A 24,492-nucleotide genomic window follows, 5' to 3' on the forward strand; every position below is an offset into this window, starting at 1 on the left:
TAGATCAGCGACGCCCGGAGCAAACGCCGAGCGTCATCGCTGGGTCAACAACAGCGGCAACGGGGCGACGGGGGCGGCTGCGGGATGAGGCGAGACCGACTCAGCCTTGTGTTGAATAAACACTCTCCACGCCACGGTGGTGAGCCGCGCAGGCAGGACAGTAGCCTTGCCCCCTTGGCGGAGTGGACGCTTCAGGGCGCATGCAAGCAAACAGGTCGGTCGGTCGGTCGGCGCCGCGATGGAGCCGGACCTGGGGACAAGCAAGCACCCTTGTAGCTACCTACCTTTCATCTTCCTCGTGACTGACTGACAACAGGCACATCCATAGCTCCCGTGGTATGGTTCGGGCGGCGGAGGCAGTGCAACGAGGAAGGGGGGGAGCCCTGCGCCGATAGGAGTCCCACCCAAGGTCGCCGCCCGAGGTGCTTTGCTTTTGAGATGCTGGCTGCTAAAGGCTGTAGAGGGACTGCTTTGAAGGTAGGGGCGGGACTGCACTTGCTCTGGGCAGGGTCTGGGCAGCCTACCAGACGGCTTCGCTTTCGTCGTATGACGCACTCGAAGACGCTGCCGAGACGCGCGCCAAGCTCGCGATGGGCAGGCAGTCTGGGGCGCGGGGGGGGCTTCGCTCCACTGCCGAAGGACACGGCCCCAGTGTCATCACATCAACAGTGACTAGGCACTAACTGACTAGGAAAGTCCAGCGCAAATAGGCAGCGAGCGAGCGAGCATCGGCGGCCAATAGTACGTACGCACGGGCACTTGGTATGGCTTTTCTGAGCGTCGGCATTTCGTGCTACCATCTTGCTGCGACATGACACACGATTGATGGAGACATGTGGTGGAGGAGGCGACTTGGGGAAAAAAGGGCCAGAGCTCCTTTTCTTGTGATGCTCCCCCCTCGTCTGTGTGTGTGTGTGGTCTTGGCTACCTATGTTAGTACGAGCGCTGCTGCTGCTGCACCCTCGCCCGAGCTCAAGCAGGTAGTGGCGTGTGCATGCGCCCGGATGGCCAGACACCGGGCAGGCAGACGGGCGGCGCAGGGCAGGAGGCAGTGGACGGTGGTGGATGGTCGAGTTAGGCAGGCATTTCCTCAGGTGTCCCTTCAATGCCCCCCCCCCCCCCCGGGGGTGGCGGCTGCGGCCCCGCTCGGCCCAAGCGCCTTCCGATTGCACGAGTGAGGAGCGGCATCGCGGTGCAGGTTGAGCGCCCCAACCACAGCCTGCCTAGGTGCGCAGCGGACAGGTTCCTACCAGGTACCAAAGTACGAGGGGTGTATCGTTTCGTTTGCTGTGAGGTACAGCACTGTACAGTATACTCACAGTCGCTAGTACCAAGGTAAGGTGGCTAGCAGCTCTCAACTAACTAAGTGAGCTTTTGCTCGACCAGCCATCTCCGACTCCTCTCTGTCTCTCCTACCCAGGGCGCATCGCTAGGCTTAATACCTAGCCGCAAGGATGTTGGTTAGCAGAATGGCAGGCACTACTAGCAGGCAGTGCAACGAGCGATGGGTGCCCGGATGCCGGCCCATCATCATCATCATCACCACAACCACCACCACCACCAACCAGCCCGCACACCACCTTGTTCGGCCATCGCGTGCCGCCCGGCCTTCTCCACTCCACCGTCCCCGCCCCGGTCTTCCTGGGCAGCACAGCACACAGCGCGCAGCAGCTCTCAGTAGGTACTAACTAACGGGGCAACGCCCGCCGCCAAGACGAGGACGTCACGTCAGACATCCCAAGGTAATCCCTCCCCTCCCTCTCCACACGACGCCCCATGTTTGTCGTCCGCTTCACACATCACCGTCGCCTTTCACACGCTTATGAACTTGGCATTTATTTAACACCATCAATCTCCCCCCCCTTGCTCGCACACTGCACCCTCTCCATCCACCCATCCATCTTTAATAACCCCTCGTCGCACCACCTCTGGCAAAACATATACACATTTTGTCTGCACCGTCACCGCCTGTAACCGTCCACGTCGCACCATTGCCGACGTCGTTCTTCCGATAGCCGTCCACCACTTGCTCGCCGTTTACTTATACGCACCTCGAGGAACCCACCCGCCGCAATAGCATCGTCGCGATCCGTCCCCGCCACGCTGGCATCAACAACTTCATCCACGGTGCCCATCATGTCCGCTGTCAACGGCGAGAGCTCCACCACCAAGCCTCATGGCGAAACGGCCGGCTTCGGCGGTGGCTTCCAGCCCCAGGGCAAGATGACCGTGCAGCCGCCAAAGAAGGAGGATCTCCAGAAAAGCTATGCCTCAATCGTGGGTGATGATGGCAACCCCAGCGGGTGGTACGGTAGTATGGGTATGTTCTATGGTCTCTCCAAGCCTTGCCTTCACGCTTCAGTCGCTCATCTGCCCATACAGTCAATACCCTGGGAGGGCTGATTGGAACGCTCGGCGCCGTCCCCTGCTGCATCTGCTGCCCGAACCCCTACAAGAATGTCCATCAGGGCAACGTCGGTCTTGTCACCAAGTTTGGTCGCTTCTACAAGGCTGTCGACCCCGGCCTGGTCCGCATCAACCCGCTCAGCGAGAGACTTATCCAGATCGACGTCAAAATTCAGACTGCCGAGGTCCCTGAGCAGATCTGCATGACCAAGGACAACGTCACTCTCCGCCTCACCTCTGTCATCTACTACCACATCGTTTCCCCTCACAAGGCCGCCTTTGGCATCTCCAACGTCCGTCAGGCACTCATGGAGCGCACGCAGACCACACTACGCCATGTCGTCGGCGCACGCGTCCTCCAGGATGTCATCGAGCGCCGTGAAGAGATTGCCCAATCCATCGGCGAAATTATCGAAGACGTCGCCGCGGGCTGGGGAGTCGCTGTCGAGAGCATGCTCATCAAGGACATCATCTTCAGCCAGGAGTTGCAGGAGTCGCTCTCCATGGCCGCCCAGAGCAAGCGTATCGGTGAAAGCAAGATCATTGCCGCCAAGGCCGAGGTGAGAAACCCCCCCCCCCCGGTTCTCGGCCCATTGCCTCCTTGCTTTTCGGAACTAACATGCCTCACCATAGGTCGAATCCGCCAAGCTGATGCGCCAGGCTGCCGACATCCTCAGCTCGGCTCCCGCCATGCAAATCCGCTACCTCGAGGCCATGCAAGCCATGGCCAAGTCGGCCAACAGCAAGGTCATCTTCTTACCCGGCAGCAGCTCTCAGAGCCTCAATGCCGCCATGGCCGCCCAGCAGAACCCGGAGGCCACTGGTGCTAGCGGCGCCGGCCATGACGGCCCTGCGCAATATGACTTTGGAGGTCAGGACCCTGGTCTGCAGCAGGCCATCAACGCCCGCGTCGTCGAGACTCTCTGAGCGACGCGCAGATCCCGTGACAGTGTGACGGTGAAATGCTAACTTGGGGGGTTTCGGGTGGCTTAGCGTGGTCTACTTGATTTCGAACGCCAGTTTGGCTACAGACTGCCTGAGTCGTCTTCAACCATTGTTGACTATACCTGCCCGAGACCCCCCGGAGATCGCATCTCCCCCCTTCGTCATTCTCGCTCTGCCACGACCAAATTTGACGAATGGACCCCTCGTTCAAAGTTTTCCTTGCTGTTGGCCTCTTTGCTTCCGCGAATTGGCTTGCTTTGTTTTCCTACTTGTACGTGAAGTCGCACGGAGCAGTGGCCCCTGGTGAGGGGTTGACGGGACGATCGAATAATGAAACTCGGCGACAGAAATGTGATACCCAGAGATGGACATTGGCGACACGGGAGATCGAGGGACGAGGTGCGGGAGGTTGGCTGGTTGATTTCTCAATGGATACCCCAAATCGCTCACTGCAAGGACCCGGGGCAGCTGTATAATTGTCTAGACCTGTATTCTGCTATCAATGCCACGCAACTCACCTTGTGCTATCATGTCATGAAGTTTCCAAAACCACTTTTGGCCACATATAGCCGGATGACACCCGGAGGCTATGTGAGGCTCGACATTGCCGATGGTCGCGCGAAGTTGCAAGTACGGGTTATTTAACAAGTTCATTTCATACACCACTGATGCCTATCAACCCTCCGTCGTCTGCCCGGAAGCAGCCCGCCAGTCGTGACAAGCTGCACCGCCAACTACTTTGACGCGGATGAGCATCCAAAATCAAGAAACAGCCCTACACGCCAGATGCCTCGGATGTCCCCCCTCCAAACGCCGGCCAGAAAATCGGCTCAACAAGAAAAAAGAAGACGCCCAGAAAAGACTCCTTCACCCTTGGAGTCGCAGGTATCGCCGTATATCTACACATTGCAGAACGAATTGCAGACTTTGCCGTGTCCCGTGGCCCTCCGCACGAGACGGGACCGCAGCGCTTCCCCGATGTTTCCATTTAGGCTTCCGAGTGGCGCTTCTTCTTCTTCTGCTTCTTCTCCTTCTTTGAATCGGCGGCATCCTCATCATCCTCGTGCTTGCGCTTCTTCTTCTTCTCGGACGCGGGCTCCGACTTGGCAGGCGTCTCTGCCTTGACGGGGGTGCCATTCGCCTCGGCCTTGCGAATCTTCTTGAGCTCCTTCTTGCTGAACACCTTGGGGTTGCCATCAGCGCCGAGCTGGACATCACCACGCTCGTACTTTCGCTTGAACTTCTTGACCGACAGACCGGCAAGATCGGCCAAGCGCTCGTACTCGGCCTTGGACAGCTTGGCAACCTTGGACTTCGCAGGGGTGGCGGCATCCTCATCATCATCCGACTCATCCTCGGCGTCCTTCATCTCATCGTCGGACTGCGCGTCGACTTCTTGAATGAGGGCCTTCTTGCCCTTGCCCTTCTTGCTGTCCTCGCCGTTGACACCGTCGGCATCAACGTTGTATCGGCGGGTTTCCTTCAGCGTGAACTGTCCAGGAGCGACGATCTCGCCAGTGGGACCCACGTTAGTCCCCTTGGGAAGAAGAGGCTTGCCTTCTAGCCGGCGCAGGTGGTTCTCCAGCTTGATGCGGTTGCTGAGGCCGAGAATGGCGCGCTGCTCCTCCTCTTCCTCCTCGTTGTTATCGAGGGCGTCGACACGGAGACCAAGAGCAGTCTTAGCGGCAAGCATACGGGCAATCTTGCCCTTGTTGCGCCCCGTTGCCTGGCCAATCAAGGATGAATGGTATATAATGCCGTACTTGGGGGTGTCATGCTTGGTCTTAAGGGCACGGAAGAGCGCCTTCTCAGCGCCAAGAATCTGGATAGTGGATCCAGGGGCCTTGGCCAGGTTCATAAGAGAACCGGCGTGAGCGATGAGTCGGGCGCCGACCAAGTAGCCAACCAGAGCAGTCAGGTTAGGGGCGATGGCACGCATGCGGCTCTCGAGGTACGAGGAGAGCTGCGCTCGGAACTCGGTGTACTGGATGACCTGCTCTGCCAGAGCCTTGATATTGACCAAATCGTCTTCAGTGATCTCCGTGCCCATGCTGATCTCGGCAGCCTTCTTGACGGCCTCTTCGGTGGCTTCGGGGAGGATTTCGGAGAGGTCGGTCTCGGCGATGTTCGTTCGGAAGCCGGCGGTAATGACAAGGCGGGCATAGGCTAGGTTGTCGTTGAGGATCTTGGCAAGCTCGGGGAAGTGCCAGCCGTACCATTCCTTGGTGCGCATGGCGAAGACATTGAGATCCTTATCCATGTCGTCGATCAGGCGAATAGCCTGGATGATCATCGAGTCGATCTTATCGACGGAGAACTTCAGCTTGTGGCGGGAGATGGAGTGGGAGAGACCGAGGGCCATGCGGTCCACGTTTTCTTGCAGCAGACCAGGAATCAGAGAAGGGAGGTGCTCTCGAATGCCACGGAAGACGTCCATTGTGTTGGAGCCGGAGACAGGCGAGATGTTGAGCTGGGGGAGGTTGGAGATGGCGGTGCCCAGCTTGATGTCAGCGACGGCCAGTGAGGCCTTCTTCTCGGACTTGAGGTCCTCGAGCAGGGAGTTGAGCAGCGAAGGGACCTTCCCGTCCTTGAGCGACGCCGCCTCCTCGAGGGCCATGGCGGCGCTGTCAAACTTGACGAACTTTTTCAATTTGAGCCTGAAAGAAGGAACAGTCGTCAGTGCTGTGCCCATGTCCATGATTGCCTGGATTCTGCTCACATCTCCACGAGTTTCTCGGGACGGCCGAGCTCGGCGGCGAGGTCATCGTTCTTGAAGAGTTTCTTGTCGGCGGCCTTGAACAGGCCGTAGCTATTGTTGACTTATTGTCAGTATCTGCAACTGGGAAAGAGTCGTCGTCGGGTAAGGGATTGAAACCCGCAAATTGCATTGCAATTGCAGGCGGCGGGCGCAACTCACCCCGCAGGCGTCTCGGCCAGAACAAAGAGAGACATGTTGGGCAGTCGTGAGTCCCTCCGAGGATCTTGCGCGGATCGATTGGGCTTCGACTTCCTCTCGTGGGCGCAAGGAGGGTGTTGTGCGCAGGCGCGATGGAGTTGCAGGAAATTTTTCAGCAGAGAGGATGAGAGAAAGCTGCAGGCTCCACCCAAAATTTTTGGATCAGCACTTGCCCTCTGCGGTGGGTGTGCCTTCAGGTGGGAAGGGTCGCTGCTGCGGCGGGAAACTCTGATTTCTTGGCGCCCGCCCGGCGACGCGCTATATATGTTCCGGGCCATCAGAGCTGCCCCACCAGGTCTGCCGCCAAAGCCGCAGCGGGCGCACGTGAAGGGTAGCGTTCTGTGGCTGGTGCCTTGCTAGCGCTGGCAGTTCTACAGCCTGGGTCATTGCTGAGCCGCTGGGGCTGAGCTGACGGCACTGACAGCCTGGAAGACAGGCGCGTTGTGGCTGGCCGACTGCTCCCGCTTGCTTCAACGACCTCATTCCCTCCTGCTCGCTCGCATCCGCTATCCATCGTCGACGCACGCAATACTGGTTCCGCCTCTTGGCTTCTCCTTTTCTGTCCCCGAATAGCCACACCCGCACGGCTAGCAATATGGAGGGACTCTTCTTCAACGTGAACAACGGGTTAGTGCTCGCATCCACCACGGCCCTCGTTCGCGCTCGCGCTGACGCAACATAGTTACGTTGAAGGCATCGTTCGTGGCTACCGGAACAGCCTTCTGACAAGCCCGGCGTACAACAATTTGACCCAATGTGAGACGATTGACGGTACGTTTCCACGAACTAGAGACAATACCCGGTCGCTTGACTGATGTCCGTCCAGATCTCAAGCTCCAGCTCGGTCCTGCGTACGGCGACTTCCTCGCCTCGCTGCCCCCGAACCCATCCACGTCAAGCCTCGCCTCCAAGACTACCGACAAACTCATCTCCGAGTTTCGATATGTCCGTGCCAACGCTGTCGGCTCGCTCGCGACGTTCATGGACTACGTCACCTACGGCTACATGATTGACAATGTTGCCCTGCTCATCACAGGCACTCTACACGAACGTGATACCCGCGAACTGCTCGAGAGATGCCACCCCCTCGGCTGGTTCGAGACCATGCCTGTGCTCTGTGTCGCCACCAACATCGAAGAGCTTTACAACAGCGTACTCATCGAGACGCCCTTGGCGCCCTACTTCAAGGGCAGCCTGAGCCATCAAGACCTGGACGAGCTCAACATTGAGATTGTGCGCAACACTCTCTACAAGAACTACCTGGAGGACTTTTACAACTTTGTCAACACTCACCCTGACATGGCCGGCTCACCCACTTCTGAAGTAATGTCTGAGATTCTCGAATTTGAGGCTGACCGACGAGCCATCAACATCACCCTTAACTCCTTTGGCACCGAGCTGAGCAAGGCAGACCGTAAGAAGCTGTACCCCAACTTCGGCAAGCTCTACCCCGAGGGAACCCTGATGCTCTCGCGCGCAGAGGATCCGGAGGGTGTTCGTCTGGCCGTTGATGGTGTCCATGACTACAAAACATTCTTTGATGCCGCCTCGCTCGGCGGCTCCTCCGGCCCGGGCAACATGGGCGGCGGTTCCTCCGACGGCAAGACCCTTGAGGACATGTTCTACCAGAAAGAGATGGAGATTTCCAAGAGTGCCTTCACGCGACAGTTCACTTATGCCATCGTGTATGCGTGGGTAAAGCTGAGAGAACAGGTGCGTCTCATTGCCCCCTGTAGTTCGAGTTTACGACGCGCGCGCTAACGCCAAGCAGGAGATTCGCAACATCACCTGGATCGCCGAGTGCATAGCCCAGAACCAGAAGGACCGCATTGGCAATTTCATCAGCGTCTTCTCATGAGCTCGTTTGGTCCACATCGAATTCTCAGCATGCGTGTAGTATAGCACACCCTCAGGCCGTGAAGATTCCTCGCGGTGGGGTTTTATGTATTTGGCGTAAATGGGGCGAGGGCACAGAAGAGTGTCGTGTACGTGTTCGCTCGTCCTCGAATGGCTTGATGGTATTGTACATACAGAACAGAGTATTTTACAGCGCTACTATAGCTCGATTTGGCCCTTCCACGTGGCAGGTGTCAACCCCAGCTTCTCCAGCATGTGTGTCCACCTCTCGCTCCCGCGCTCTTTCCGCTCCATGTAGGCGAGCAGTTTCTGGCGGCGATGCAATAGCAGCCTCAAGTTCCTCTTGTTGTGCTTGTCCTTGTTGCCCCGGTTGATCTCGAGGGCCTTGGCTAGCGCCCTGATTTTCGCCGTCAAGATCGCGATCTGCACCTCGGAGCTGCCCGTGTCGGGGCCCGCTCGGCCGGGCATGGGGGTGGTGTTTGGCATGATGGACTCCGGCTTGGGCGCAAGGAACTTATCCGTCTTGTGGCGGCCAAACTCGTCGATGATGCGCCGGACGTTTGCGTGGTAGCGGTCCCGGGCGCTGCCGTTGCGTAGCGACGTTATCCTCCGCAGGGCCTCGAGGGCTTTGTGGTGCTTCTGTTCGTGCAGCTTGTTCCTCTCCTCTTCGGTGGTTGAGTCCATCTGTGACTCGACGACACCGACCATGGGCTTGGTCAGGGCGTAGGCGTGCTTCGCGGCGTCATCGAGCTCGGCGTCGGTAAGGAAGTGGTTCCGCAGCCCCGGGGAGGTGGGCAGCTCGTGCGGCTCGGCGAGTAGGTTACCGCTCGGGTCGCGAGGCACCTCGCTGACGCTTTCCTGGCCAGCGCTGTCGAGCGACTCGAGGAAGGGCGTCGTCTTGCCCCATACGGGGTCTCCCCAGGCCTCGTCGCGCTGCTTCTGCAGCTCCTCCCTCCGCTTGAGGTTGGCGTTCTTGCGCTGCTGCGCCTGCGCCCACTTGTACGGGTCCTGCTTGGCGTTGCGCTTCTTCTCGCGCATCGACAGGCTGGCCGTCTGGATGACGGGGAGAAAGTTGGGAGGAGATGGTCGCGTCGCCGGCCGCAGGCACACTGCGGGACCTTTCAGTTAGCCGCGGAGGCAAGACTTCAGATGGGCGGTTCGACCGAAGAGACTTACGGCTGACGGTTCCGAGGCGCTGCAGCGCCTCTAATCTGGGTGGCATGGTCAATAGCCTGCGAAGCATATGTCGTGGTCGTGAACGTTCGCGGACGGGCTGGGCTGACCGGCCTTGAGCTGCCCTCAAAATTTCCCCGGCCCGGCTTGATCGATCCTCACGCTGGGCCGCCCGTCGTTTCCAGCGCCTTGCCCCGAGTTGGCCTAGCGCCAAAGATCACGTGCCGAACCTGCACGGCCACAACCTCGCGCATTCGCACTAGTCCGAAACAGTATAAGCGGGCTCAGGGCTTCGCACCACCCACACATTTTCGGGTTTTGCGAGTGCTCTCTCACCTTCGCGAACTTTTTGCGACTGCTCCTGCACGACATCCGCACGACCATCTTTTTCTTTCTTCCCCCCTACCTCTCCCCGCCCAACGGAAGAAGAACAAAAACCACAGTCAAGATGGCGCCTTCCAACCTGCCCTCCGTCCTCAATGCCACCAGCCAGGACGTTGAGATGCTCCTGGCTGCGCAGTCTCACCTCGGCAGCAAGAACCTCCAGGTGCACATGGAGCCTTACCTGTGGAAGACTCGCGCCGACGGTGTCAACGTGATCAACATTGGCAAGACCTGGTGAGTTGGGCTCGCTCGCGACAGACGGCGGTGCATAGGGTGGATTGCTAACGGCGTTGCGCGCTTCAGGGAGAAGATTGTCCTCGCTGCCCGCATCATCGTCGCCATCGACAACCCGGCCGACATTTGCGTCATCTCCGCTCGTCCCTACGGCCAGCGCGCTGTCCTCAAGTTCGCCGCCCACACCGGTGCCTCGTCCATCGCCGGTCGCTTCACCCCCGGTAGCTTCACCAACTACATCACGCGCTCCTTCAAGGAGCCCCGCCTGATCATCGTCACCGACCCCCGCACCGACGCCCAGGCTATCAAGGAGGCCAGCTACGTCAACATCCCCGTCATCGCCCTCTGCGACACCGACTCCCCCACCGAGTACGTCGACGTTGCCATCCCCACCAACAACAAGGGTCGCCACGCCATCGGTACCGTCTGGTGGCTGCTCGCCCGTGAGGTCCTCCGTCTCCGCGGCACCATCTACAACCGCGAGACCCCTTGGGACGTCATGCCCGATCTGTACTTCTGTATGTCCCTTCTCCACACGCTCCCAAAACCCGAACAAAGCAGTACGCCAGGGTAGTCGATGCTAACCGCTGCTGATAGACCGCGACCCCGAGGCCGAGGCCGAGGAGAAGGTCGAGGAGGAGAAGGCTCCTGGCGTCGACGAGGAGGGCCCTGCCGCCATCGAGACCGGCACCGCCGCCGCCGGTGGCGACTGGGACGCTGCTCCCGCTGCTGGCTTCACCGGCGCTGCCGCCACCGGCGGCGCCGGCTGGGACGGTGCCGAGGGCGGCGAGTGGGCTGCCGCCGGCCAGACCACCGAGTGGGCCGCCGAGGCCTCCAAGGAGACCCAGTGGTAGGAACCTGGTCCCTACAACGGCTCGTCGGCTGGCGACGATGCAACGCAGTGGTAAATTGGTCACGGGTCATCGGAGGCATTCCCCAGGCTTGCAGTCGTGCTTGTCTTTGGAGGCCCTGGTCGACTGGGTGGCACTTATGAGGGAAAGATACTCGGCCTTGCCGCGGGGGGGTGAAATGCACTCTTGCTGAAGTCTAATAATTTTTTGGTTGGGGACTCGGTAGGAACGCATGTTGCTTTTCGGGCAAGGAAGAGGGAAAGCCCTGTGTCAGCCAAAGGGGTGGACTTGATCGTTGCCCCCGCCATGGTTTTTCAAAGGCATTTTTCCGTTGCGTGAAGCTCTAAGCTATTCCGAGTGACAAGAAACTCACAAAAGGCCGAAAAAAGTACCGTATCTAGTCCAACCTGTCTCCAAGCTTTCCCATGTGATCTCAACCATGATGTTTGTGATGGCATGAGCTCATGAGCCTGCGTTCAGGTTCATTGTCATAAAAATCATCACCGCAGATATCATTACAATTCATCGTCACGGACATTGCCTGTGCAAGCTTACAACAGGGGCTCCATGGCCCCCTTTTATTACCATCCTGACCAGAATGGACAGATAAGTTTCTCCAATGTTGGGCTAGCGCGACAACGTCAGGACTCCCAAGCCGCGCCCAGACATACAAGAGGAGAGGGGCTATAAAAAAAAACCCCATTGCTAAATCGTGATGCTGCCAGCCGAGCGCCGTCTAATCCACCCACCCATGGCGCCCTCGCCCAACGTTCCCTGGTATCAAAGGCGACCTCCCATGGTTCAACCTCCATCGGGAAGAGAAACAGAAAAACACGTTTAAATAAGACCGTTAAAAAAAAAAGTGTGCTGCGCTGCGTGTAACTCCCCTTTCTTGGGTATCTGTGGGTGGTGATGGTTTTGCAGCAAGTGCATGTGTGTGCGTGTGTATGTGTGTGCTGGTGAACCAAGATACTTCGCATTGAAACGTAGTCCCGGCTGCAATCGCTTGAAGGAGGAACGTAAGCGGCAAATAAAGGTGACGAGTTGTAGGCAAGTATCCAGCTCTCTTGGCTGTCGACATTCTGAGAGAGGACAAAGCACAAGTATTGACAAAGGAGCCCGAGCAATAGCGAAAGAGCTGACGGATTAATTTTGGCGTATTGGTGGATTATGGTTGTGTTCGAGATGCGGCGGCCGGGTCTGTTTATTCAAGGCTCTCAGAATGGCGTCTGATTTCATCATCGCTCAAGGCGCCAACCCAAAGGCAACGTTCCGTAATACCCTCAATGGGAACAAACGAATATCTCGTACTTGCTTCCAGAAGGCGGAGAAGTGTCTTGACGACGGCAGCAGCGATGCGGCAGCGTTCAAAATTAACCAACGGTGCCGTCATGGGGGAGCTTGCAATCTCCGAGGGGCGCTGAGCATTATAAAGCAGGTCGTGAGTGTAAATGCCCACAAAGGGTATGCATCCGGCATCGGACCCCATCTCCATCTCTGCTCGGATGGCATGAAAGTTCCGGCTCGGCGTGACCAGGGCCTCTAGACTGTTGAGGGTCTTGACATCGTGCGCAGGCACCAGCTTCCAGGTCTGAGTCAAGCGAGATATCTCGTTGCTAGACAGTGCAATGGCCAGCTGGGCCAGGGTCGCAAAGTTGCGGTATCGTCGGCAGTGAGAGGCGATATGGATAAGCTTGATGATGCATCGGGCGCGCTCCTCGATGTGTTGAGTGAGAACGATCTCGGAGATGGCCCACTTGACCATGATGTTGAACCGCGCGATCACCACTTCAACGCCTTGTGCCTCGCTGTTTTGCAGGTAGTGTACCCACGAACGAGAGTCGCTTCTAGCAGCGTTCTTCCAATTCATATCGATTAGTTCTTTCCAGTCAATCTCGTTCAACGCATCCTTCTCAATCAGGGTGAACTGCTGGGCGAGAATATCCGAATCAAAGGCCAAGATGAAGGGTAGATGGACCGAGTACTTTCGGATGTTACCAAAGCCGGGCGCCCCCCTCGAAGGGTTGGAATCTCCGGGCTCATTTAGGTCCGGTGATGAATGCCCGCGGCCCTGTGGAAGGGTTGGCGTCAGCTCTGGTGAAGGAAGCAGCGGCTGTGCTGGTGCAACCGGGCCGTCGCGGTCATCCTGCCTCTTGGAGAGGCCGGGTGACATGCTAAGAGCTTGAGCCAAGGTCATCTGGTGCGTGGATGTTCTCGACGTGGATTGCCTGTATATGAGGTTGGGAGACTGGTATTTTCCGAACAAGTCATTGTCCGAGTCCTCGGCGCCGATGCCCTCAACGGAGAGTTCCGAGGACAGGTCGGTATCGTTTGCGCTGGCATCGTCCAGGAACGACTGATTCTCGGTTTCCGAAGGGGCAAGCTCGCCAGACTTGATTCGCTCTATGCTTGCTGTCTTCTCGACTAGGTCGAAGGACAGGTGCTGCCCGGGCTCTGCGCCGGCGCCATCGGGATCTCGCTCAACCTCGACCAGCGAATCGCTGTCATCGGAGCCTCTCAAGACGGACCTGTCAGTCCACTCCATTGTGCCGATTCTGCTCCGAGCGCCGTCGGTGAAGTCCCTTTCAAGAAGGGGGATAGAGCAATATGACCCCTGGGAGCCAACGGAGAGGAAAGATTTTAGCCCCCTTCGTGACGTGGCTTTGATTTCCTTGGGGGGTACTTGATCCATCATGTCCGGGGCTTGGTCTACCACGGTATTGGGTTGTTCGTCCATGATATGCAAATGCCGTTTCTCATGCTTCTCTTGCCGCAGCGCCTCCGAATCGACGACACTTGCTTCCCTTTCGTTACGCGCCCTTTCAACATCCTCTTCACCAGCGTCAGGCAGCTTCACTTCCACTGACCGCTTGAAGGTCTTTTTGTCGTATTTGCCCTCGAGCTTCGCCAACGCGGACTCAATCCCTCCGTCATCGTCGTCGTCAGGGATCTGCGCTAGCTTCTGCGCCTCCGCTTCGAATGAAGGGCGCATGATGGGCTTAGACGAGTGAGTGCTGAAAAGAGATAAGTTACGCTTGATAGGCTGTCTGTCCGCAAGTTGACCGACCGAGAAAGCTCCGTCGTGGTCCAATTGCGCTCGCGGCGAAAGCGGACCCGAGTTTCCGGCGGAATCCGGGCGTGTATCGAGGAGATAGGAGCTGCGGATAGAATCCGTGTACGCTGCGAGCGAGCCCACAGATCGGGATCTCCGCAGCGAGGCCCTGTCGAGATCTGCGACGTGGTTCGCAGACCTCAAATCTCCCCCGGGGCGCCTTCGTAGAACATGAAGCGGGGCCGGTATTGGGACATCGGACCCAGCGTCAGTCGCCGACGCCCCTGAATCAGTCGTTGCGTCGAAGCTGAGCACGGTCGCGGGGAGCGCGCTGCCACTGCCAAAGGAGCTGTAGTTGCGGTGGATGATCGAGTTGAGTGATCGAGGAGCCCCTTTGGACCGGCTCTTCTTGTGCATTCGGAGGGCTACACCGCTCACGGGTGGGCGCCTTGCCGGGCGCGACGTGGAAAGCGATGGACGAGGCGCATCCTCAGAGCCCCGCGTGCTCCGTGTCCCCTCGAGCGTCGCCAAGTCCGGGATGAAAGGAGGCAGAGCATCTTGAATCAATGAAGTTCTGACATGTTGGTTGAGGAGAAACGACGATCTCCGTGGAGTGTTCCCTCGAAGGGAGCTGGAAGGAGGGGTGTTTGGCGGCGTAGGGTCCGCGGCGCTGGTCATGAAGGCATCTGCAAACGTGTCGACAGATGGATTTGCTACCGTCGGGTAGTGTCCCTGAGGCGGGGCCATCTCGAAGGGAACGGTGTCGTCGACGATGACGATTGACTTGCTACCGACGGTGATTCCCATGTCACTCACCGACCGTGGCCTTTGGACAGGGGAGGGCCCATCAAAGGTGCTCGAATCCATGAGAGCAGCCGAGTAATCCGGATGCCCTCCGTACGGCGGCGCAGACTTGGGTGGCGCATCCATTTCTAGGCGTTGTGCCTCGGCCTGAGCAGCCGCCTCCTCTTCGCGAACGGCCTTCTTGAAGTCTTCGGCAACTTCTGCTCCGAGGAGGTCGATGCGGACCGGGGGTCGCCCTGCATGGTTTCTGGGGCGCCCCATGGGCACAACGGCAGTGCCTGGAAGCCGGTTCGTGGTAGCGCCACGAGGACCAACGGGGGCAATGGTCATGAAATGACCCTCAGTTGGAGAGACGCCCGAGCCGCGTGCACGAATAGCTCGGCGGACACTGCCAATGAGCTTCTTCATTCCGTTCCCCGACATGGCACCGCCCGCATTCCTCAATTTGGGGAGCTCGCGAACACTAGGCTGGAAGATGGTTGTCTGTCGGTTGTTGCTGCTATAGGGGCCGAACGGCTCATAGTCAACGTAGGCCTGGCCTGGAGGCAGCAGGTTGCCACGGACCAGGCTGCCAGCCGAGGGCAGCATAGTCGAAAGGTCCTGGTCGTGGGACGAGGATCTATCAGAGCCGTGATCTCGCAGCGAGTCGCTGATGCTGTTGTTCCGCTTGTGTGTCTGAGCTGGACGCACGCGCTTGCCCGTGAGGGCCTTTGGCGTCGTTGCCACTTGGGCGGCCCCAGCGGCGGCCGACGTCGCGGGAACTGGGTGTGCCGCCATGAGCTGCGTCGCGTTGGGATTCAGGGCCTTGAGGGTCTTGCTTGGAAACGAGCACGAGACAATGTCCATACTCGCCATGCTGAGGGGTGAGCCCGCCGCCACGTCCTCCCACTCGGCTCCATCGCTCACCCTATTCTGAGGGGTGCCAGGTCGGTGCCCTACGAGACTCAGGTCCCCCACAGGCAGGATTTGCTCCCCCTCAATGTAGGGTGTCTCTGGATCGGTGCTCGTAGAGACTTTGGGCATGGATCGGGAGACGTTCACCGGCGCAGCGTCCATGTCTCCTTGCTCGGCCTCCGCAGCTTCGGCCACGCCGCCCGGCGAAATGGGCACCTCTGGCCCCAAAGAATCGTCAAACTCCGAGCCATCCCAGTATTGGGCGCAGATGCGTCTCCAGCACTTTTTGAGCTCGGCCAAAATCTTGAGTTGAACTTTGCGCGAGGACTGGTCCTGCGACACCTCTTCGACGAACTCGTTGAGCAGGGTGCAGAACGTTTCGCGCAGGTCGTAGTCGTATATAAAGTCATCTGTGAAGTAGTTCAGGATCCAGTGGCGCACGGCAACGAAAGTCCGCACCCGAACTATCATCCCCCTCTCATCCGTGCGCGCCAAAGCCCATCTCAGCCGCGCGACAAGCATACGAAGTAGGCTGACAGGCTCCAAGAATGCTCTGTAGGTGAGAAAGAAGTCGGAGATTAGTTCGTAGTCGAGAAAGCTGGGAGACGTGATCTCAGCAACCAAGCGTGGCGGGGTCGCCGCAGTTACCGCGCCAGCCGGGGAATACCGAACAATGGAGCGGTCGTCACAAGCGGGCTCGAACGTCAGATCGTTGAACATGCCAGGTTCAATCACCAAATGGGTGGATATGTAAGTGTCCCGTACGGGTGGAGGAGACGGCTTGGGGGAGGGCGGCGGATGCGGCTGGCTTTGCTGCGACGGCACTTGTGACTGTGGAGGCCTGGTAGCAGCCAGGGGAATCCCTCGCGGCCGTGGTTTAGGCAGCAGCACACCGTAATCCTTGGAGGAAGGATCAAGCAGCGAGACGCTGCTGGATCTGATGTCCTCGGTAGGGGCATATGACGACCCGCGTATGATGGGAGTGCCTCTCAAGGTGAACCTGGGCGTTCCGATGCGCCACGACGGGATGTTGATGTTCAAGAGTGGCCCGGCGGTGGCGTCCAGGTCGTCCATGGTGCGCGGCCGTTGCTCCTCGCCCGCCGGTCTCGAAATGACGACTTTGAACGTGTCCTTGTCCGACTCAGCGGCAGCGCTGTACTCCTGCATCGTGGTGTCTGACATGGCTCGCCGTTGCCTCGTGGGATGGTTGAGGCCACGAGCGTCTGGGAAGTACTGCTTCTCCCCGACCAAAGGCGATGCGGTTGGTGTCGGTGTCCATTGGCTCAAGTCTAGCTCGAGCGGTTTCGGTGGCCTCGCACCCTTTGGGTTCTTAGGTGGTTTGCCCTGAACGGACTGGTTTAGCCCCCCGGCGCCTGGAGGCGTTACGGGAAAGACAAAGTTGGGCTGCGGGTAACGCTGGTGAGCAAGCCGAACGGTAGGTCTGCCACGAGGAAGTCAGCATTCCAGCCGGACCGTTCCCGAAAGTCAAACGCTCGGGACCCTTATTCACCCCACAGGATCCCCAGCGACATTCCAGAAGAAGGTGAGTCGAACACACGTACCTCAAATAAATCCTCCCATTATTACCCACGTTGGCGACAGTAAACTGCCGACCTTCGCGACCCGCCGAGGAACCGTCTGGAGCAACATCGTCCTTGTCTGCCTCGGCCTCCCGCCCTGGCCGAAGCAATGCCTTTTCTTCCCGCGAAAGCCGCTCCGTGGCTGGTAACAGTGGTTTACCTGTCGTCGTCGCGGGGGCGGCGGTGGCGATCCTGGCGGGCAGTCTGGCCGAGGAGAGCTTCGGCGGCGATGCAGCGGCCTTGCCGGCCGAGCTGCCCAACCTCTTGGGCCTCGAGTCCCGTGTGGGACGCCTAAGCGACGTGACGTTACGTGTGGAATCGTTTCGCAGGGGCGGCGACGCGGTGATGCCGGAGGCAGGCGGCTTGCCAGGATGGTGCACGTCAACGGCGTCCATGAGCGACGATGGCTACGTCAGGCCAGAGCCTGGGGCTGCTCGACGCGGTTGATGCTGTCGGGGACGTCGAACTTAGCATGGCCCGAGACACAAACAAGGAGGAAGAAAGAAGCAAAGACGGCAGCTGTGCGCTGCACCCGCCAGACAAGTGTTTGAGTAGGCCCAGAGAGCGAGCGAGCGAGCGAGCGACGGAGCATGTCGATCCGTGGCTGCGCGCAAAGCAAAAGGCAACATGAGGCGCGCGAGGCTGAAGATGGACGAACAGGCACTCTATGGAGCACGTACCCGTAATTTCCAGACGCCATGCAGGGACGGGTCGCGTCGCCCGCTTATCGAAGAATCGTCATGGACCACACGTCGCGAGTCGAGGGACAGACGCAAACGAGGCGCCGAGGAATCTGGCGAGGAAACAAACGCGCAGCCAGATGACGGGGGCGGCAACGGGTGAGGCGGAGAAGTGCAACAGTCGACGACGGGCTGGAGACAGATTCGCTCGGGGAGCTGAGATAGCAGGACGGCGGGACGTGGTGGAGGGTGGATGGATGGATGGATGGATGGGCTGGAGAGTCCAGTCTCCGTGCTGCCTGTGGGCGATGCGCTGGCTGGCTGGCTGGGCTGGGCTGGGCTGGGCTGGGCTGTCGGCAGCGAGGGTGGCAGCGGACAGCGCCTGCTGGGGCGGAATTACAGACCTCGCAGCGGACCCGACCTCACTGATGAGGTGAGGTGGTGGGCTGGGCTCCCTGGCTGCCGGGCTTTGGTGGTGGTGGGCGGTGGCCCCCGGGGGGACACCTTGCTGCCGGACGCCAACATCAACAACAACAACCACCTGATGATTCCGTCATGAATCCGTGGTTCCTCATCAGCCTGCCTGCCTGGACAAGGCGCGCGCGGGAGATGCGGCGCCACGCGTTGGGCCAAAGCTCCCGCGTCTCGCTTTTTTCCTATTCCAGGGCTGCTCCATGCGCTTCAGGTGCAGGCAGCTCGAGCACGGGCGCCGCCGCCAACCAACCCGACCTTGGAAACCCAAGGTCGCACAACAGGAAGCAACAAGACCTCATCACAGGGATGGAAGCGCGTGCAGAGCAGCGCAGTGCAGCGCAGCCCAGTGGGCCCGCCGCAGCGCACCGTACCGAGCTGTTGGCTCCAGCGGCGCGTGCCCCCCTCCCCCCTCCACCTCCTCCTCCTCCTCCTCCTCCTCCTCCTCCTTCTCCTCCTTCTCCGCTGCGCTGGCCGGGCGTCATTGAGGCGGATTGAAGCTCATCATGGGACTCCACCCTGCGGCGACTCCACTGTGCTTGGGGCTGCAGCAGCGCGAGGAGATGGCGGCCCCCATATTATTAGGGTGTCGAGGTGCAGCCCGACCTAGACCTTCTTGGGCGGGTCGCGTGTCCCGGATGAGCAATGGCAAGGCAGGCAGGGCAGGGCAGGGCAAGGCAGGGGGGCATCATCTTGGGGCTGGGTGATGGTGGTTGATGTGGTGAGGAAGTTTTTTTTTTTTCCCCCTGCCCGGTGGTGTCCCGTCTCTTCCTCACCTCAGGGCTGGGTCGCGCCGCGCCGCACCGCACCGGCTGGGACGGTGACGAAATGAGGAGGCGTTTGGGTTCCGGATTTCTGCATCTTGTATTTCGTAGGTACCATCCCAGATTCCAGGTCCCGTCCAGGTGGAAGCCATCGCCGCCCCGGTCGACCAGGCGCGGCCTCCAATACAGTAAAATACGTATACGTGCTTGGTTGCTTACCTGCCCGCCGGCCCGCCCGCTCGCTTTTCTGCCTGCGCATGAGTTGGAGAACTGGTTCGCAGCTCATGCGGATACGAAAGTCAGTTCTTATTAGCGCCTGCCCTGCCCTGTCGACGACCAGCCGACGAAGACGGGGGGGGGGGCGGGTTGTGGAAGAGGCTGGAAGCCCGTCCGTCTGTGGCTGCGCCGCAGGGCAAGGGTTTCTCACCCCGCGACAGGCAAATCAAATCGCCCGGCGGCTCCGCGCATCTCTGCGATTCATCAGCCATAACTACTGAATGCATCCATCCTCCCGCACACCCAGCAAGGCGCTGCCATGGCAAAAAAGTCAAACCACCACTGACTGACCCTGCCGTCCCAATACGTACTATACTACCGCCTTCCGAGCCAGAGCCCCCATGGTCGAGGTGTCTGCGGCCATGCGCTTATTAGCTGCCGCCGCCAGATATGGCCTCTTTCGCGTGTGTAGCAAAGCGAAGGAGGCCGATTTGGCGGGGAGGAGCCTTGCTCGTACGACGACGACGAAACCCTCCCGTCTTCAATGGCCCCCCTTCCGGGTGCCCCGTCCATCCGGCTGCTCTGCCGGCGGCACGCAAACCTCCCTGGATAGTTAACTACCCGAGGGCTTTTTCTGACATCTGACAGGCGGCGGACGCAGGCCGATTCGCCGCGCGTGACGTCGTCGACGCCGACGGGGGCCGAGAGACGCGCCAACGCCATGGCCTTTTCTTCCTCCAAGTTTGTGGGCGCATACAATACATGATCAATACTCAGTAGTTACTACGTACGGACTTGGTTCGTACATACGTACCTACGTACATATGGACTGCACGGCGCACGAGGCGAGCACACCACGCGTGGGTCTTTTGCTGCGGGCGTCTGCACGCCTGGGCTGCCTGCCCGATCACGGGCTTGCTGGGCGACGCACCTTGCGGGACACACGGCGATAAGGAAAAAGTGTTGACGATCGATCCGCCAGAAGGGCAAGCGGGCGCGCCGCGCGAGCACGGACGGGACAGCCCCGCGAGACGACTGGGCTGGGCTGCTGCCGTGGGCGTCTGTCGCCTTCGTCCAACGTCGTTCCCAACGTGTGCGTGTGTGTACAGTACCTTTGCTCTACTATCGTTGGTAGTTACTCCGTACATAGGCACCTGTTTCGCAAGCCCCCCATGATCCAACGATGGTACTGCTGCATGCAAGGGTCTCATCAACCGGGGGGGACAGGGCCAAGGGTTTGCTACGATGGCAACAGGCACACGCAAACATATCCAAGGATGGGTTTATACATATATGGCCGCCCGGACTTGGTGCTTTGCCCTCATCAACGGCCTCCGGGCGGCGACGACGTCCGTCTCTTGAACCCCTGGGTGTCTGTCGCCTGCGCGGGATCGCAGCCATCCTCAGCCATCCAAGCATCCAAGCCAGCGACAGCCCAGCGACAGCCCAGCCCAGGTCTTTTGACCAGCATCCCTGCCCACTCCCTCTCCGCCCCCCCGTCTGGCGGCTTCTTTTGCCGCGCTCCGTCCGGACCCGAGGGAATGGGACCGGTTGCTGCGGCCCCCCCCCCCCCTGCTAGGGAGAGAGAGGCGCCAATCCTGCTTCGTCTCGTCGTTTGCGCTTTGTTGGTCGTCCGCCGGGGACTGATGGGGCGAGCAAGAATGATGGTGCCAGCCTGGGCCGCCTGCGATGGAGGCCGAGGCACGCTCTCGCCCGGGGGGGCCCAAACGAATGCGGTCTATCGCGACACTCACCGCACGTCAACGGAGAGGGAGTCACCCCAACGAAATGTAGCTCGTCGGCTCGCTCGCCCGGGCCATGATGGAGTCTGCCGCAGCGGCCGGCAGCGCACTGGCATTGCATCCCCATCACCAGTCTCCCCCGCCTGGCCAAAGGATGGATGGATGGATGGGTGATGAGTGTGGGTGGTCCCTCCAAGCGCCGGCCAGCCAGCCCTCCTCACCCACCGACCGCATCATGCCCTTTCCAGCGCACATGAAGTACGTATGTATGTTTACTGTACCCCGTACGTAGTAGGATTGCGCGTCGCCGCCGGGGCCCGGCAAGGGTGAGCGTCTGTCTGCCGGCATGCGGTCGCATGCACAGTCTGCATCGGGCCATGTTTGCTTTCCGCGCCCGCGGGTCCAATCCTTTTTGGTGTCACCGAGCTTGACCTTGGCAGTAGTATGTTGCTCAGTAACAGTAACTTGTTTGCCAGGTATGTACTGTACCTATGCACGAAGTATGCAGCATCACGAGCTGGCCCTCGCAGTATTACTTGTCCGAACGCAGGCGTGTACGTGCTCACTAGAGGTAGGTACTCCTATCACGCACTGTACCTATAGACTGCTAGGCCAAGTACAATACATACTGTACCTGTATAATGGCCCGTTCTGCATAGAGACGTGTGTTTGATGACAGGACGACGCCTTCGTTGTGCCAACGCCACCACCCAATTTCTCCGACAAAAGCTCATCTCACTCAACTCTTTGCTTAAAAACCCAACCCACGCCAAACTCCCGAGCAACGGGGCGCCGTCAATAATAATGGCAGCGACCATGACAACTCCACTCTCCAGCCGTGGGGTCTCCCTTTTCGCCACCATGCTCGCCCGTCACCGCTACACAAGCTTCGTCTTTGCCAGTCCCCCCCCTCCCTCCCCCCGGACGGACGGACGCCTTTGAGGCCCGCCCCGACCCGCAGCGCGCCGTCTTCGCCTCTCCTACCAAGTTACGATGCAAGTACTAACTACGCACTAACCTAGGAACTACCTAGGTACGTTTTTACTACTACTACTACTACTACTACTACTACTACGGTACTCTCCCTCCCGCCCACTCTGACTCTTCAGGGTCTAGCTCTAGCTCTACTTGCTCTAGCTCTAGCTCTAGCTGCAGCTGGAGCTCCTCCTCCTGCTCCTACTCCTGCTCTGGCACCACGCTTGCCTCTCCACCGCTCTTCTTCCTTCATGCTGTATTGTATTGTGTTGTACGTCTGTGTGTCAAGCAAGGTAAGCGGTCCCGAGGCCCCCTCGCCGACTTCCTTTCCAACCCGCCCGCAGCCTCGTCGTTGGACCCTCGGACCGCGACGTCGCAGCATCAATCCGACATGCAAGGCCCTATCCCATGACAAAAGCCGCCCCCGCCGCCCCCGCCGCCGCGTCGCAAAACATCACCATATCCGTCCTCTTCTGTCTCTCACCGCTGTCGCCTACCAAAACGAGGACGGACTCGGCCCTTGCCGTAAAACCCTCCCGTCCTGCTTCTCCACACCCTCCCATCCCCACGGTAGTACTAATAAGTTACTAGCAGCAGCCCATCCCATCCCACCCCGCTAGAGCCCACCAACTTTGTTCGCACTCGAAAGCTCTCTCATCACCACCAGGATGCACGTGCGATACATTCCGGCACTCGCCGCTGCAGATGTCAGCGCCGGGTGGGATCCAATCGCCGGACTTCCCTCTTCGACGTCAGAAGCGGCTGCTCAACGTCGTCTCACTCTGCCCTTGACCCTTCCTCCCCTTTGTCAGGTGGCTCTCCAACCCTTGCCCTGCATGCCTCGTGTCACAAGCATCTGCAGGGGAAGACGCTCTACCCGAGGCAGTAGAGACACTGCATTTCGTAGCAACCAAGTCATTGCCTGTACGACCTGGATGCGTTACGATTCCCTAATCAGCTCACTCGCCCCGTAGATTCATCGCATCACCGCCAGCTACCACGAGTATCGTAGCTACTCTCCTCGCGGGTTGATCGCGTGGAACAATATACGCACGTACTAGAGTGAAGTGAATAAGCACGCAGATCAACATCCTTTACTATGCTTCGGCGACCCCTACCAACAAGCCTTATCTATCCAACACGCCGTGATCCCGCGAGTCCAGCAGTGAATCCGGCAGATCCCCGACAGTCAGACTTGGCATCACTGTCGGTCAAGCGCTATGGTCGGCTCTAGTCTAGTATGCACAATTATCTCGCCCAAACTCCATGATGTAGATTTTTTTTTTTGATTTTTTCCCCAGATTGTGCCAACTCCTTCAAGGTAGAGTCTATCGTTCCCGTCTCTTCCACTCAGAAACGGTAGAAACCACCCTACCGAGAAGTGCGTTACCTCACGCGGTGGTCAACCTGCCGTCAAGTATACTGTACGTTTCCCCAACTACCTGACCTAGCCCTCCAACGCCCCTTCTCCGGTCGCTAGCATATTCTACGCGCCTAAATGGTTTCGTCGCATTCGACCAGCGAGAAGAGTAAATCCTTCAGTTGCCCGTGATCCATTTGGCGAATCTCTTCAAGAATATGTCCGTCCGGCCCTAGAAGCTGCTGCGGTATTGGCAGCCCCGGTTCCGCGCATGTCGCCGTGTACGAGCACCCGTTTACGACCCCATGTCTGTATCGGAAGACATGACAGCCGTCGCCGCTCTTGAGGCACTGCGGTCATGTAGGCGGTCAGTCGCTGCGTCGATAGGGCGCATTATGTAGCCGGACTGCCAGTTACTCATATTGCTCACGTACGTACCGGTTCGGATCCCCTGCAATACGTGTCCCTCGCGGCGGGGTAGAAGGTCCAACCTCGATTGTTTCTCCTTACTTGGAGGGCGAACCAATGGCAACGGCCAGCGACGCTGCCGGTGTCGATACCGTCCACCGGGGACGAACAAATCTGGGCGCGCATGTTAGAGAACACGAATGTTTCAACGCTATCAACATAGAGTGAACGCATACCCCATACACGTGTCCCTTACCGAACGTATATGAATCAACGTACGCCATCGCCTCCTCCTCAGTGGGAAAGGTTGGGTATTTATATTTTTTACTCATTGTAGCTCTCTGACGGTCTGGTGGTAAAGGAATCTGAGTTAGCGGCCGCAGCTCTGCGAGCGGCAAGCCCGCCTTTTATGCCACTACAATAGCGGGAGCTCAGACTGCTATGATACGAATCACTCTACTAATGATAGCCAAATTTTGAAGTCTGATGAAACGTGGTCATGAGAAATCAAGTTGAAGTATCCTGTGCGCAATGGGCCTTTGGGCGTCGCTTGGTGTGTTGCCGCACTCTAACCGGGCGAATCTCCTCTCGCCTGTATATTCATTCGGTTGTATATTACCACACAGCATTAGACACGCGGCAGGCAGCCTCCCACTAGTTATGAGGTGGATGACGTGGACAGTCACGCAAGACTGTGACAAACTGAAGAGGACGGACCGGGCCCTGACCCCGACTAATAA

The 24,492-nt window shown here is 59.0% G+C and overlaps 7 protein-coding genes across 7 annotated transcripts; 3 read left to right on the forward strand and 4 right to left on the reverse strand.

Moving 5' to 3' along the window:
* Positions 1-1,390: 1,390 nt before the first annotated feature.
* JDV02_006023 (uncharacterized protein) lies at positions 1,391-3,881 on the forward strand. Its single transcript, XM_047987375.1, has 3 exons — positions 1,391-2,320; positions 2,383-2,966; positions 3,040-3,881. The coding sequence occupies exons 1-3, from the start codon at positions 2,137-2,139 to the stop codon at positions 3,331-3,333; spliced, it is 1,062 nt and encodes a 353-aa protein (XP_047843360.1). The 5' UTR covers positions 1,391-2,136; the 3' UTR covers positions 3,334-3,881.
* Positions 3,882-3,984: 103 nt separating this feature from the next.
* On the reverse strand, positions 3,985-6,509 carry NOP58 (Nucleolar protein 58). Its single transcript, XM_047987376.1, has 3 exons — positions 6,269-6,509; positions 6,071-6,160; positions 3,985-6,008 (listed from the first exon to the last, which is right to left on the reverse strand). The coding sequence occupies exons 1-3, from the start codon at positions 6,301-6,303 to the stop codon at positions 4,340-4,342; spliced, it is 1,794 nt and encodes a 597-aa protein (XP_047843361.1). The 5' UTR covers positions 6,304-6,509; the 3' UTR covers positions 3,985-4,339.
* A 272-nt stretch (positions 6,510-6,781) lies between these two features.
* Positions 6,782-8,416, forward strand: VMA6 (H(+)-transporting V0 sector ATPase subunit d). Its single transcript, XM_047987377.1, has 4 exons — positions 6,782-6,934; positions 6,990-7,078; positions 7,134-8,020; positions 8,079-8,416. Exons 1-4 carry the CDS (start codon positions 6,903-6,905, stop codon positions 8,163-8,165), a joined length of 1,095 nt encoding a protein of 364 aa, XP_047843362.1. The 5' UTR covers positions 6,782-6,902; the 3' UTR covers positions 8,166-8,416.
* On the reverse strand, positions 8,304-9,457 carry JDV02_006026 (uncharacterized protein). The gene is made up of 2 exons (XM_047987378.1): positions 9,341-9,457; positions 8,304-9,273 (listed from the first exon to the last, which is right to left on the reverse strand). The coding sequence occupies exons 1-2, from the start codon at positions 9,405-9,407 to the stop codon at positions 8,363-8,365; spliced, it is 978 nt and encodes a 325-aa protein (XP_047843363.1). The 5' UTR covers positions 9,408-9,457; the 3' UTR covers positions 8,304-8,362.
* A 253-nt stretch (positions 9,458-9,710) lies between these two features.
* Positions 9,711-11,210, forward strand: RPS0 (structural constituent of ribosome). The gene is made up of 3 exons (XM_047987379.1): positions 9,711-9,955; positions 10,025-10,473; positions 10,553-11,210. The coding sequence occupies exons 1-3, from the start codon at positions 9,786-9,788 to the stop codon at positions 10,807-10,809; spliced, it is 876 nt and encodes a 291-aa protein (XP_047843364.1). The 5' UTR covers positions 9,711-9,785; the 3' UTR covers positions 10,810-11,210.
* Positions 11,211-11,333: 123 nt separating this feature from the next.
* Positions 11,334-18,066, reverse strand: LTE1 (Guanine nucleotide exchange factor lte1). Its single transcript, XM_047987380.1, has 3 exons — positions 17,817-18,066; positions 17,119-17,585; positions 11,334-16,997 (listed from the first exon to the last, which is right to left on the reverse strand). Exons 2-3 carry the CDS (start codon positions 17,529-17,531, stop codon positions 12,011-12,013), a joined length of 5,400 nt encoding a protein of 1,799 aa, XP_047843365.1. The 5' UTR covers positions 17,532-17,585; positions 17,817-18,066; the 3' UTR covers positions 11,334-12,010.
* A 4,967-nt stretch (positions 18,067-23,033) lies between these two features.
* On the reverse strand, positions 23,034-24,474 carry JDV02_006029 (uncharacterized protein). The gene is made up of 3 exons (XM_047987381.1): positions 23,989-24,474; positions 23,783-23,926; positions 23,034-23,694 (listed from the first exon to the last, which is right to left on the reverse strand). Exons 1-3 carry the CDS (start codon positions 24,082-24,084, stop codon positions 23,479-23,481), a joined length of 456 nt encoding a protein of 151 aa, XP_047843366.1. The 5' UTR covers positions 24,085-24,474; the 3' UTR covers positions 23,034-23,478.
* Between the last annotated feature and the right edge of the window lie 18 nt (positions 24,475-24,492).

The sequence above is a fragment of the Purpureocillium takamizusanense genome, chromosome 5 (genome assembly GCF_022605165.1).
Source record: "Purpureocillium takamizusanense chromosome 5, complete sequence".
NCBI classification, from domain to species: Eukaryota; Fungi; Ascomycota; class Sordariomycetes; order Hypocreales; family Ophiocordycipitaceae; genus Purpureocillium; species Purpureocillium takamizusanense.